This window comes from Salmo salar, chromosome ssa14 (genome assembly GCF_905237065.1).
Source record: "Salmo salar chromosome ssa14, Ssal_v3.1, whole genome shotgun sequence".
Taxonomy (NCBI): domain Eukaryota; kingdom Metazoa; phylum Chordata; class Actinopteri; order Salmoniformes; family Salmonidae; genus Salmo; species Salmo salar.
Window position 1 is genome coordinate 62,456,817 of NC_059455.1, and position 13,144 is coordinate 62,469,960.

Genomic DNA, 13,144 nt, shown 5'->3' on the forward strand with positions numbered 1-13,144 from the left:
GCGACACTCTTTTTTGGCCCGCCGGTTTCTTAGTAATTATCAATAACGTGACAACCTTGTTATATGAGTATATGACAAAGCTTACAAAGCCGGTGTTTCCATGGATACAGATGAGTGCTACTGTTATTGGCTAGCATTTAAATACGTGAGGAATGGAGTGATGTCATTTGTTAGTTCAACCACAGCAGTTATTGGTGCTCAAAGAAGTAGTGACACACAGCCAGCATCAGAACAAAAACTATTGTGTGTCCAAAATGGCAACCTATTCCCTATATAGTGCAGTACTTTTGTCCAGGGCCCTGGTCAAAAGTAGCGCACCATGGTCAAAAGTAGTGCACAATATAGGGAATAAGGTGCCATTTTCAGACGGAGCCCTAGACCCACCATGACTGCAAATGCAACAACTTCAAAAGATTACACATTCTTAACATTACCAAGATTCACTCCGTCAAGTAGCATCTGAAAACGGTATTTCGCTAAGTAGAAGCTGTCTAAGCTATTTCTTTAATAATAACACGCCCACACCACTGTAGCCTCAGGTGTAACTCACCTTGTAATTGCTCTGGCCCATCTGCATTTAAAAATACAATATCTCATACCTAATACTAAGTCATAGTACGCAGACTATATAATAATGTGTTCATTAACTGTTGGTAAATGTATACAGTCACTGGCTGAGGAGGACTTACTCTGTACTTGTTCTCTCCTATCTGCTCCACCTGGAACCTCTTGGCACATTTACACTGTGCCACCTGTCTGGTCACCTGCACAGCGTGAGAAAGGAGAAAGAGGCAAAGTCACAAGGCTGGCTCCATTAACCTCCAATTTAGGAGTTGGACAAGTCAACGGCCCAGCTTTGTTGTTCATAATAAGTGTGTCATTTTTAATACCTGGGTATATATATATATGTGTGTATGTGTGTTCCTCACCTCGTCTTCTATCTTGTCAGCGTCGGTGGTGGGCCGGTAGGCGTCCTTGTTGGGGTGCAGTGCCGCCACAAACTCGTAGTAGTCGATGTAACCATCTCCGTCCTGGTCAAAGATGTCTGCCACCGCCGTCATCTCCAACCTGCTGGTGGGGAACTCTGCACAGCACAACCAACAGTCAGGAAAAGATGTAGGACTTGTGACCGAGATGTAGGACTTGTGACCGAGATGTAGGACTTGACTACAGTTTAAGTTGGAGCAGGCTATGGGCAAAGAACAGCGCTAACGATATGTAGCTAGCTCTGAAGAACATACTTGAGGCCAGGATGCCGTCGATGAACTCCTGGCGAGTGATCTTTCCGTCCTGGTCCTTGTCGATGCGTCTGAAGAAGTCCATGACGCGCGACTTCTTGTGGTTCATCCAGCGCATGTACTTCTTCCTCCACACGTCAAAGTCAAAGTTGGCAAACTCTTTCAGCTGGGGACAAAGACAATGGACAGAAATGTGAGACAAATGAGGAAGAGCAATATCCTTAGAGGAAATCCTGTGTCTGTTTTGACAAGACACCACACAGGAGAAAAAACAGGTCTGAAACTCGGCCTCCAAGCCCTCTACGGTTCTAATAGGGTAGGTCGAGGGACGCTACAATACAGTACCTCTTCAAGCCTGTCCAGGGCGTCGTTGAGCTTCCGCTGGCGGTCGAGGGCAAGCAGCCACACCTGCTGCCACCTTGAGCATAGCTGGGTCAAGCGGGGGTTGCCCCCGGCGACTTGCATCGCCGCCTGTTGTTGCTGCGGTTGTTGCTGCTGCTGGTTTTTACCTGTAGGGCGAGGAGCGAGAGGTGTCATGATTACTGCGCATTACATGGGTTTAAATGTTGAGGACACTTGATGGAACATTTGACCATCTCCTTCAGTGAAGTCTGTCAGGATGGATTGTGAATAGGCACCCACTGTATATCTTCGCTTTTGCATTTCTAGGTAAATGTGTATTCATATGTATTTAGTATAATATAATATCCATGCATCTCTGGGAGGTAAAATAAGGTAACGCACGAGCTCCTCTCCTCTCAGCTAGGCTGCTAGGGGGCTCTGCTGGTTTCCTCTTGTAAGTCTTGGTCACTTTGTCCACGTCAGGCTGCTTCCGGGTCATCTCCTCCATAAACACCTGGGAACAATAGGTTGACGTGAGACACAGCCAATCAGAAAGAGTGATAATTATAACAGCGACTTAGCCAATGAGGGTTTGAGAAAAGTAGGCTCCTCCCACCTGGTGTTCTGTGATGAGTGTTTTGAGCTGAGGGATGTCCTGTGGAAGGGTCTCTCCGTCACGCTGGACTAGGGTGGTCTCCGCCCACTGCAGCCATGACAACAGCTCCTCCAATAGCGTGGCGTTGTTGAGCAGCTCTGTCAGAGCAGTCTCCAGACGCTGCTCGTGCTGTTTGGCCCATGTGAGGACCTGTAGAAGCCAAATGCACCAATTACTGGGTGAAATACTTTAAATATTTTACACAATTTCCATGACTCTCTGGCCCAGCAGGAATTTAAAATATTTACCCCCCTCTCTTATCTCTCTATTCATCCCACCTACCTCTTCAAAGCGGGAGCGGACGATGGTAATCCAGTGTTTGATGGTGGTGATGCAGTCGGCGTGGCACGTGGTGAGGATGGCCTCGCCCTGGCCCGCTGCCCGGTTCACGTCGGTCCTCTTCTCCTCCACCGTGGCCATGAAGTTCCGGTGGGTGTGGAGCAGCGTCTGCAGAGTCTCCGCCTCCTCAGGCAGCACGCCGCGGAAGCGCAGCGTCTGCTCTGCCTCGGACAGCCACTCCAGCAGCAGCTGCACGGCCATGCGGAACTCCTCCGCCTGAGAGAGAAGGATGACAGCGGAAGGGATCATTAGAAGGAACGAGAAAAAGGTTTTCAGTTTTATTGAGATGCTGCGGTCCAGTTTAAGGTACTATACACACTGCACTGTGCTTGCACAGATACCATTAATAAAATAAAAGATGGACGGAAATTATTTGTAACTTTCTATGTAATTGTCATAAAACGATCATTTGTACTTCTAAGTATTGTGTTAACACATAAAAACAATAAAAATGGCCCAGCCACTTGGCTTCTTCTTCCTAACTGACCTGTTTGAGGGCGTGCTGGAGTCGGGTCTGCTTGGTGACGGACAGGGCACAGACCGTGTCCCAGCGGTTGCTGAGCTCTTGCAGCTGAACTTTGACCCAGGCGGTGTCGTCGCGGCCCGTCTCCATCAGTTCTCTGGCTGAGCGCTTCAGGGCGTGGACACTAGTGGTCCTCTTCCCCAACTCCTTCTGGAAGGCCTGAGGAGACAAAACCAAACAGTGGTCAAACAACATAGAAATAATGTTAACCTAAACACAGAGCAGGGCGATAAAATATTAGGAATGAATATATACTACATTAGTCCTCAATAGGAAAAATAAAATTGTTATGTTTGAGAAATACATTTTCAAATTGAATGTTGTTTGGGCAATGCGGCGCTGGGCAAATAAATGAATGGATTTTTTAACCAATGGTAACCAATAGTCTAACATTAGCTGTTACATGCAGAAATACCTTGTGGGAGTCCATGAGGTTGGAGACCAGGTCCAGGTCTCCGTGGACTGGCAGGTCTTCAGCCAGCTGGGGTTCTACACGGTACAGCCAGTCCACCAGGGCCTGCAGGGCCTCCGCAAACTGACCTGAGAACAGCAGGGCCTCCTCTAGCTTGTGTTGCCTTGATGAGAGACGGAGGTAAAAGTCAGTTGTCACATTACATTGAAATTGGAGCCATCGTTATTTTAACTTTGCTTTTATGGTCCAGTATTCTACGTGGCAGCGTCCTAGAGAGCTACTGAGTTTGCAGGCTTTTGTTCCAGCCCTGCTTTAACACGCTTGTTTAAAATAATCAATCAATAATAGTGGGGTTCAATCAGGACCAGAATTAGCCGAATCAGGTGCGTTACTTAGTGCTGGAACAGAAACCTGCACAATCAGTAGCTCTCCGGGACTGGAGTTGGAAAACCCTACCATAGTATTCATTGTAATAAAGCAATTGGCATGGAGTTTTCCCCTCACCTCTCAACACTCTTCCCACAGACGGTGTCCCACTTGTCCCTGACTTCCCCCAGTAGGTGGTCTAGTTTCTGGGTGTCTTCGGGCAACGTGGCCTTGTCCCTCATGGCCTTACCAGACCTCACTGTGGTGTCATACACCGGCTGCTTAGAGCCCAGAGCCTTCTGAAACTCCTTCGGGGGGGGGAGGAAGAATGGCACAAAAGAGCAGAGGTTCTACATTATGCAGCTTAATCATATATTGTGTTCGTTGTGTGTGAGATTTGCTCAGAATCCTATTATTTCCATGCAAGACCCACACAGTAAGACTCCTACTGTACCTTGTGTTTGGTCAGTTGTACTTTGATCTTGTCTGGCTCGTTGGAAATCTCCAGCTCCGAGTCTAGCCGGCTCTCAGCCTCCTCCAGCCAGTCTGACAGTTTCCTCCAAGCCTCATGGAACTGGAGGGAGGGAGAGAGAAACTGCTTGACCATCTCTAATTGATTTGTAGGGTGTTTTCTGAAACAAAATGCCTGCCGCGTAGTGTCCAATTGGTGAAGGGTAAAGTGAGTTCCGTACATGTGGAGAAAGCATTTCAAACCCTCTCTCATACCTGCTTGGCCCTCTTGCGGGCTTCGTCGAGGTGTCTACCGCGGTCCAGGGACCTCTGCACCAGCTTGTCCCAGCGGGCCTGAACACTCAGCAGAAGGTTCTTGATCAGAACCACGTCCTGCTTTATACTGGCGAAACGCAGCTGAGAGCCGGCCTTCTCCAGGGCCAAAACCTGCTCCCTGTGGGTGTTCACCTCATTTACAAACACCTGAGGGGGACAGAGATCGACAGAGAGCGTGTTAGTCGTATTAGTCCCTCGTAACAGCCTTAACATTAAATTGATTCGCTAATTTGGGTCTGGGTGCCGATTTCAGCTGTATATGCACATGCTCATCAGCACATACCAGCTAGCAAAACGGGAGTGGAGGAAGGGAAGGGTGGAAGGAAAATGTATTAAGTCTGCAAAATGTCTTATGAATATAATGGGTCAACTTATCATTCACTTATATATTGTTGCCAGATAAACTGCAATACTACATTTTAATATATTTATGTGAATTACAGTCAAGTATATTCTATCCTTTTTTTCAGTTTTAATGTTACCCCCTTTTTCTCCCCAATTTTGTGATATGCAATTACGATCGTGCCTCTTCGCTGCAACTCCCCAAGGGGCTCGGGAGAGGCGAAGGTCGAGTAACGCGTCCTCCGAAACATGACCCGCAAAACCGCGCTTCTTAACACCAGCATGCTTAAGCAGGCAGCAAGCTGCACCAATGTGTTGGAGGAAACACTGTTCAACTGATGACCGAAGTCAGCCTGCAGGAGCCCGGCCCGCCACAAGGAGTCGCTAGAGCGCGATGAGCCAAGTAAAGCCCCCCCTGCCAAACCCTCCCCTAACCCGGACAACGCTGGGCCAATTGTGCCCCACCCTATGGGACTCCCGGGCACGGCCGGTTGTGACACCGCCTGGGATCAAACCCGGGTCTGTAGTGACGCCTCAAGCACTGAGATGCAGTGCCTTAGAACGCTGCGCCACTCGGGAGCCATGTATTCTATCCTTGTATAGAAATGAATGTCAATCACGCATAGCATAGGATCTATATACTTCTATGGTGCCTAAATTGCCCACCTTGTGTTCGTCTATCTGGAAGAGGACGGTGTCCAGGATGAGGGAGGGGGCCTGAGCCATGTTGAGGGTCTGCTCAGCCTGGGTCAGCCAGTTGATGGTGTCCTGGAGGGAGGACTGGAACCCTGTGGCCAGCGACACCGCTTCGTCCAGCTTCGCCTAGGGTGGGGGTTGGAGGGGGAATGGTCAGTGAAATGGCTGATGGTGATATTGAAAATCGCTCCTGCAACGATACACCTTCTATGTAAAACAGTGTTTTTTTATCTGTGAAAATCTATAAATGTATACATTTTATTAGGTACCTAATTGCATACATATACACATGCTCATACTTATAGACCTTCATTCCTGTCTCAGAACAGAAGCTTCTTCTCTTACCCTGCGGTCATCCATTTTGGTGTTGAGGCTGGCCCACTTGTTCTGCAGCAGGGCCAGGTTCTGTTGGGTCTGGGTCGTGCCAGCCCCGGGGCCGCCCTCCTCCCCCCCGCGGGACAGCAACATGGACTCTCCCGCATCCAGCAGCCGGTTGTACTGCTCAGCGCGCCGGGCCAACTGGGTCTGGAGCTCCTATAGAGAGACAGACGTTTTCAAAGGGTTGAATGAATGAACAATGAATAACCTTGATAACGATTGGTAAATATGGCCACGGTTTGGAATGAGGAATTCGATACCCAATAACAACAGGTGTTTGCTAGTTATGTATTGTGCATGTCTAACACACCCGTTACACATGGGTAAAAACAACATGTATACAGATTAGATAGTAGAGTGTACAGTGAATCATATCTACTGTAGTGTATGTATGGACAGGGTGCAGCATCATAACATGTATCCCCTTTACCGTGTGTTGTCTTCATCACATCATATCTAGTGTATGTGTGGGCAATGTATCCCCAGTATTACCAGGTGCTGCTGCAGCTGCTCCCGGGCCGTCTCAGGCAGGCCACCTGTGGGTTTGGCTGCAGACAGCTGGCTCTCTGTCCTCCTCAGCCACTGCAGGAACTCCTCCAGCTCACCATGGAAACCCTCCGCCTGGGGAACGAGGGAGGAGAAGGAGGGGAAGAGGAGAGGAGAAAGGGAACAAGAGGGGAAGTCATGAGTTGTGCGTTAATGGCAGTGCTACGGCGTCGTTCAATAATTTGCCCCGTGGTTTCAGCTTAGTTAGGATTTAGTACAGTTTTTAAACCTTTACTTAACTGTGAAATAACCTATTTGCTAGTGCAATGTGATAATCTTATCTGTACAAGATGGGAACTCATAATATAGAAATATAATTACAGGGAGGGGGAAGAAGAAATGGATAGAAATGGTGTCATTCCTTCATTTCGCTAAGCTCAGTTAGACAGAACTCGTAACCTCTCGTCAGCCCAGTCCACCTCTGGCCTTTGTTAGGGTTCGTTTCTTTCGTATCATCATTGGTGAAATTAGCATTATGACAATATATTTTATTTAATCATTCCAAACCCTTTATTAATGCAATTGCAGACAGAAGTTGACAATCAGGAACATAGCACGCATGTTTCCCAGTAAGTTCTGCATCAAACAAAAGGTCTCAAGTTGTTTTATTAAACCCAAGTCCCGCCTTAGTGATGTCACTGACTACGTCATTACCTTTTTACTCCTGAGACCAAAACCCTGCATCCACAGCTATACAAACATACAGTTTGTGTTTATCTAAAAGCTAGGCAATAAATGTCCTCTCCCCAAAGTTGATTTATTGTGGAATGTCTGAGTAGTGTCTTATCTCCCACAATCCCCTGCAGAGTTCTGTCTCAGTCACACATTATAAGAGAGAGAGAGAAAGAGCACGTGGAACAATTCTAATACTATATAATGAATATATATATTGTTAATCTGTAGTCTAGGACCCTATAAATGTAAGGAGGGAGGGGTCTTATGTTAATATAAGGGGGTGGGGTTATATCATAAGCATAATCAATTATTCTAATACATCGAACATTCGTACAGCCCCAAATCATGAGCCCTAGGTGAATCCTGACACCTTCCTACCTTATGCAGTGCGGCCTCCAGTAGTTTCTGCCGGTCCTGGGTCTTGAGTAGCAGGTTCTCCCAGCCGCGGTTGAGGTGGTCCAGCTGGTCGCGGAGGTGGTTGGCCTCCTCCCCGGGACTGGACTCCAGCAGCTCAGCCCCTGCCGCGTTCACCGTCTCCACCGTGGAGCGATGGGACAGCACGTCGTTCCTCAGCACCTGAGAGAGAGAGAGAGTTGGAGGGAGGGTGTGTTGGTTACACCTCTCCAATGCAATAATTTGATGTGAAGCAAGCGTTCTGGCACAAAATGGCTTCCGTGCATAATCTATAAGGGAAAATAAGAGAAGTGAGGGTGATAGGGAGGAGAGATGAGAGGTAGGCTAATAAGACTGATTTCCTGATGGAGAACCTCCACTGAGAGTGCTTTTTAGTCCACGTTTGGCTTAATGTTGGCCTGGGAAACTGGCCATCTAGAAATGAAGGCGTGAAGAAGAAGCGGAGGATAGGTAAGAGGGTGGGAGGCATAGACGTAGAGAGGTAGACGTACGTGGTGTCTGGCCAGTTCTATCTCGATGGCCTTGGGGTCAGAGTTGATGGGTCTCTGTGTGTCCAGGGTGGCGTGGGTGTGACTCAGCCAGGACTGCAGCTCAGACAAGGCATGCTGGAACTGACCTAGAGCCAGGAGAGCACCCTCCAACTTATGCTGTAGGAAACAGAATGGGGGAAACAGTTGTTTGGATTGTATTGCATTGCAAGGTGTACTATAATGTACATATCTGAGGTATCAATTCATTTGAATATCTTTACAACTTGTAATGGTAGAATCTATTATCCGTGTGTAACCATAAAAAATATAGTCCATATTTCTGTGTGTTTAACTGACAAACTTGATTTTGCAAATATTGGGTTCACTACAACAGCGTAGCACTACTAGCCAACAGTGAGTCTGAGTTCCAGAGGACCGGAGTTCAGATGATATTCTTTAAGACAGGGGGGCTGGAGAGCTACTGTAGCTACTTGCCCCTACTGTAAAATAGTTAGGGAGTCACTGGGTAAAAGAGGCCAATGCATAGTTTGTGTACCTGTCTGTGAATGATCTTGTCCCCCAGGTTGTCCCAGAGGTGTCTGAGCTCTGTGAGGGGCTCCTGGATCATGTCTCTGTCTGTCTGGTCCGAGACTTTCTTGAGCAGTAGCTCCCCCTGGTGGCACAGCTTCTCCATGTCTATCTGCTGCTGGTACACCTCCACCTTGTACTGCTGCTCATAAGAGAGGAGAGGAGTCAGGCCTGCACTAACAGTTCGCTTATCATTAAAGTGATAGTTCACTTTTATGACCAAGAGAGTATTTTTGACTTACCGAGGATTTTGTCTTTTCATCAAAATCGTTTTTTAAGTACAATAATTATTATAAATATTTGGATGCTAAAAACATATTGGAATATATTAAGTATACTATTTATATCGAAGCTACGTGACAAAAGTAAATTATGATTCAAACCTTGAGCTCTTCAATCTGCTGTTTGACAGTTCCCAGATCAGTGCCCACAGTGGACATGTCACAGAGCTTGATCACTGTGTTGTCCAGGTAGTCAAACATGCCCTGCAACACACAACAGAGACAAATGAGTCAATCTAACTTCTGAAAACTATAATGCCGATCTATGTCTTGATACTTATAAATACCCCTACTTCACGACATCAAACATTTCTAAGCATCTACTTTCCAAAATAACCAGTGCAATAAATACCAAATGATTTAATTCAAATGATTAAATTCTCATACACACTGAGCTAAAAGAGTGATGCATTCTGGGACACTGACCTGCAACGCATCCTGGTACTGCACAGAAGCAGTCATGGCCTCCTCCAACCTCTCCATCCTCTCTCTCCACGTCCGGTTCAGGCCTTCCCAGGCGGAATTCATCTGAGAAACGGATACAGAGAAGAGAGGAAAGATAAAACATATATCGCAATACAAATACATAAAACAGAGAACATAGACACAAGAAAGACAATGAGTCCATTAATGATTATGTTCTTCATTGGTTTGATCCTGTCTTAAAACTTGAAGTTTCATCCTGTACTCCTCTCACCTCGTCAATGGTCTTCTTGACCTCAGGCTTCTCTGTTTCTCCGCAGGCAAAGATGAGTTCAGCCCCAAGGGTTCGTACAAACTCCAGCTCCTCCCTCAGCCCATCTGTCTCGGCCTTGATGGCCTTATTAAAAAAAATGTTTTAAAAAGAAAGGAGAGAGACATCATATTTGGACAGATCAGACAACCCAACAGTAGTCACAATCATCAGTAACTACCTCTGCATATTCTCTCCCCTTCCTACCGCTGAGCTAACTACAGTACAAATACATTGCAAGCTATACAGGCCGTTACATACAGTTGAAGTGGGAAGTATACATGCATTTAGGTTGGAGTCATTAAAACTCGTTTTTCCACCACTCCACAGATTTCCTGTTAACAAACTATAGTTTTGGCAAGTCGGTTAGGACATCTACTTTGTGTATGACACAAGTCATTTTTCCAACAACTGTTTACAGACAGATTACTTCTCTCCACACATACCTCTCCTCTCTCTCAGTAACCCTCCATCCCCCTCTCCACACGTACCTCTCCTCTCTCTCAGTAACCCTCATCCACCTCTCCACACGTACCTCTGCTCTCCTCTCTCTCAGTAACCCTCCATCCACCTCTCCTCTCTCTCAGTAACCCTCCATCCACCTCTCCTCTCTCTCAGTAACCCTCCATCCCCCTCTCCTCTCTCTCAGTAACCCTCCATCCACCTCTCCACATGTACCTCTCCTCTCTCTCAGTAACCCTCATCCACCTCTCTACACGTACCTCTCCTCTCTCTCAGTAACCCTCCATCCCCCTCTCCACACGTACCTCTCCTCTCTCTCTCTCAGTAACCCTCATCCACCTCTCTACACGTACCTCTCCTCTCTCTCAGTAACCCTCATCCACCTCTCTACACGTACCTCTCCTCTCTCTCAGTAACCCTCCATCCACCTCTCCACACGTACCTCTCCTCTCTCTCAGTAACCCTCCATCCCTCTCTCCACACGTACCTCTCCTCTCTCTCAGTAACCCTCCATCCACCTCTCCACACGTACCTCTGCTCTCTCTCAGTAACCCTCCATCCACCTCTCCTCTCTCTCAGTATCCCTCCATCCACCTCTCCACACGTACCTCTGCTCTCTCTCAGTAACCCTCCATCCACCTCTCCTCTCTCTCAGTATCCCTCCATCCACCTCTCCACACGCACCTCTGCTCTCTCTCAGCAACCCTCCATCCACCTCTCCTCTCTCTCAGTATCCCTCCATCCACCTCTCCACACGTACCTCTGCGGCCTCTATCTGCTGTTTGATGAGTGAGGGGTCCACCCCGGGATCCTCCAGCTCCCTGACGATGTCCTGCGAGTCACGGAGCGTGCTCAGTAGCGCCGCCATGTCGGCCCAGAACTTCCCAGCCAGGTCCAAGACGTCCGTCAGCTTCCCCTCCCGCTCCTCAGCCCTCTGCCGGATCTCATCCCACAGGGAGCGCAGGCGCAGGAGACGGGAACGCACGGCTGGGAGGGGGAAAGAGGGGGATGGAAGAGTTAAGAATGAATCTGGAAGTGTGGTGTTATTTGTCCATTCTTGAAAGGACAGAGTTGACACTATTAGCTATTAGCTATGTAAAAATGGATGGAGGAATTTTATGTAATAACAAATTAGTATTAATTAGTATTATTAAGCCCTGAACCTAACCATAACAAAAAGCTAATTTACTTGCTTATAATTTGATGTTATTGCTGCTTTTGTCCCTTCTAGCATGGCCATCTAGTGACCACATCAACAGTGGAGTCTTATACAGAGCCAGTCAGTATGCTACAGTCCCACTCCCACTGCACAGAGCAGTCATTCATAGTTAGAAAGTGAGGTACTGAGATATTTTGGCGGGGGATGGCAGGGTCGCCATGTGCGCTGGGAGTCGTCAAAAGTTCATAACTGTTTGTGAATCTCCGCCTTTGTGTTTCTGGGTGTCTGTGTTTAAAATACACTTTGTTGAATAAAGAAAATGAGACGAATCAGGTTTGGCAGTGGGATCATTGTAGTACAGTGGGAGTGTGTGCATGTATTGTTTTGGCCCCTCTCCCTATACTGAGGTCCTGTGTATGAGTCATTGTCTCCACCTAGGGGTGGGTATGTGTGTGTGTCCATTTGTGATGTATGTGATGGGTGTATGTCCTTGTGTGACAGTACAATACCGGTCGAAAGTTTTAGAACACCTACTCATTCAAGGGTTTTTCTTTATTTTAACTATTTTCTACATTGTTCAATAATAGTGAAGACATCGAAACTATGAAATAACAATTATGGAATCAGGTAGTAAACAAAAAAGTGTTAAACAAATCATAATATATTTTAAGTAGCCACCCTTTGCCTTGACAGCATTGAACACTCTTGGCATTCTCTCAACCAGCTTCATGATGTAGTCACCTGGAATGCATTTCAATTAACAGGTGTGCCTTGTTAAAAGTTAATTTGTGGAATTTCTTTCCTTCTTCATGCGTTTGAGCCAATCAGTTGTGTTGTGACAAGGTAGGGGTGGTATACAGAAGATAGCCCTATTTGGTAAAAGACCAAGTCCATATTATGGCAAGGACAGCTCAAATAAGCAAAAAGAAATGACAGTCCATCATGTTAAGACATGAAGGTAAGTCAAAACGGAAAAAGGCAAGAACTTTGAACGTTTCTTCAAGTGCAGTCGCAAAAAACATCAAGTGCTATGATGAAACTGGCTCTCAGGAATGGAAGACGCAGAGTTACCTCTGCTGCAGAGGATAAGTTCATTAGAGTTACCAGCCTCAGAAATTGCAGCCCAAATAAATGCTTCACAGAGTTCAAGTAACAGGCACATCTCAACAACTGTTGAGAGGGGAGTGTGTGAAACAGGCCTTCATTGTTGAATTTCTGCAAAGAAACCACTACTAAAGGACCCCAATAAGAGACTTGCTTGGGCCAAGAGACACGAACAATGGACATTAGACCGGTGGAAATATGTCCTTTGGACTGGAGTCCAAATTGGAGATTTTTGGTTCCAACTGCAGTGTCATTGTGAGACGTGGTGTGGGTGAACGGCTGATCTCTGCATGTGTAGTTCCCACCGTAAAGCATGGAGGAGGAGGTGTTATGGTGTGGAGGTGCTTGGCTGGTGACACCGTCTATGATTTATTTCGAATTCAAAACACACTTAACCAGCATGGCTAACACAGCATTCTGCAGCGATACGCCATCCCATCTGGTTTGGTCTTAGTGGGACTATCATTTGTTTTTCAACAGGACATTGACCCAACACACCTCCAGGCTGTGTAAGGGCTATTTTACCAAGAAGGAGAGTGATGGAGTGCTGCATCAGATGACCTGGCCTCCACAATCACCCGACCTCAAACCACTTGAGATGGTTTGGGATGAGTTGGACCGCAGAGTGAAGGAAA

At 46.9% G+C, this 13,144-nt stretch overlaps 1 protein-coding gene across 34 annotated transcripts in view; it reads right to left on the minus strand.

Moving 5' to 3' along the window:
• Positions 1–13,144, minus strand: part of LOC106570016 (microtubule-actin cross-linking factor 1) — a 300,527-nt gene that overhangs the window by 13,319 nt on the left and 274,064 nt on the right. For 26 of the 34 annotated variants that reach the window (XM_045693741.1, XM_045693740.1, XM_045693738.1 and 23 more), the window contains 23 exons: positions 11,007–11,233; positions 9,749–9,871; positions 9,478–9,579; positions 9,154–9,255; positions 8,739–8,912; positions 8,204–8,359; positions 7,677–7,874; positions 6,570–6,698; positions 6,045–6,233; positions 5,670–5,825; positions 4,602–4,808; positions 4,330–4,449; positions 4,014–4,183; positions 3,513–3,672; positions 3,062–3,256; positions 2,518–2,790; positions 2,197–2,385; positions 1,983–2,094; positions 1,584–1,747; positions 1,242–1,404; positions 930–1,084; positions 690–764; positions 551–571 (listed from right to left, as the gene is read on the minus strand). In XM_045693741.1, coding sequence (XP_045549697.1) covers positions 551–571; positions 690–764; positions 930–1,084; positions 1,242–1,404; positions 1,584–1,747; positions 1,983–2,094; positions 2,197–2,385; positions 2,518–2,790; positions 3,062–3,256; positions 3,513–3,672; positions 4,014–4,183; positions 4,330–4,449; positions 4,602–4,808; positions 5,670–5,825; positions 6,045–6,233; positions 6,570–6,698; positions 7,677–7,874; positions 8,204–8,359; positions 8,739–8,912; positions 9,154–9,255; positions 9,478–9,579; positions 9,749–9,871; positions 11,007–11,233 — 3,560 coding nt within the window. The remainder of the gene's footprint in view (positions 1–550; positions 572–689; positions 765–929; positions 1,085–1,241; positions 1,405–1,583; positions 1,748–1,982; positions 2,095–2,196; positions 2,386–2,517; positions 2,791–3,061; positions 3,257–3,512; positions 3,673–4,013; positions 4,184–4,329; positions 4,450–4,601; positions 4,809–5,669; positions 5,826–6,044; positions 6,234–6,569; positions 6,699–7,676; positions 7,875–8,203; positions 8,360–8,738; positions 8,913–9,153; positions 9,256–9,477; positions 9,580–9,748; positions 9,872–11,006; positions 11,234–13,144) is intronic. The other 8 variants (XM_014141881.2, XM_045693730.1, XM_014141882.2 and 5 more) reach the window with 1 other exon arrangement.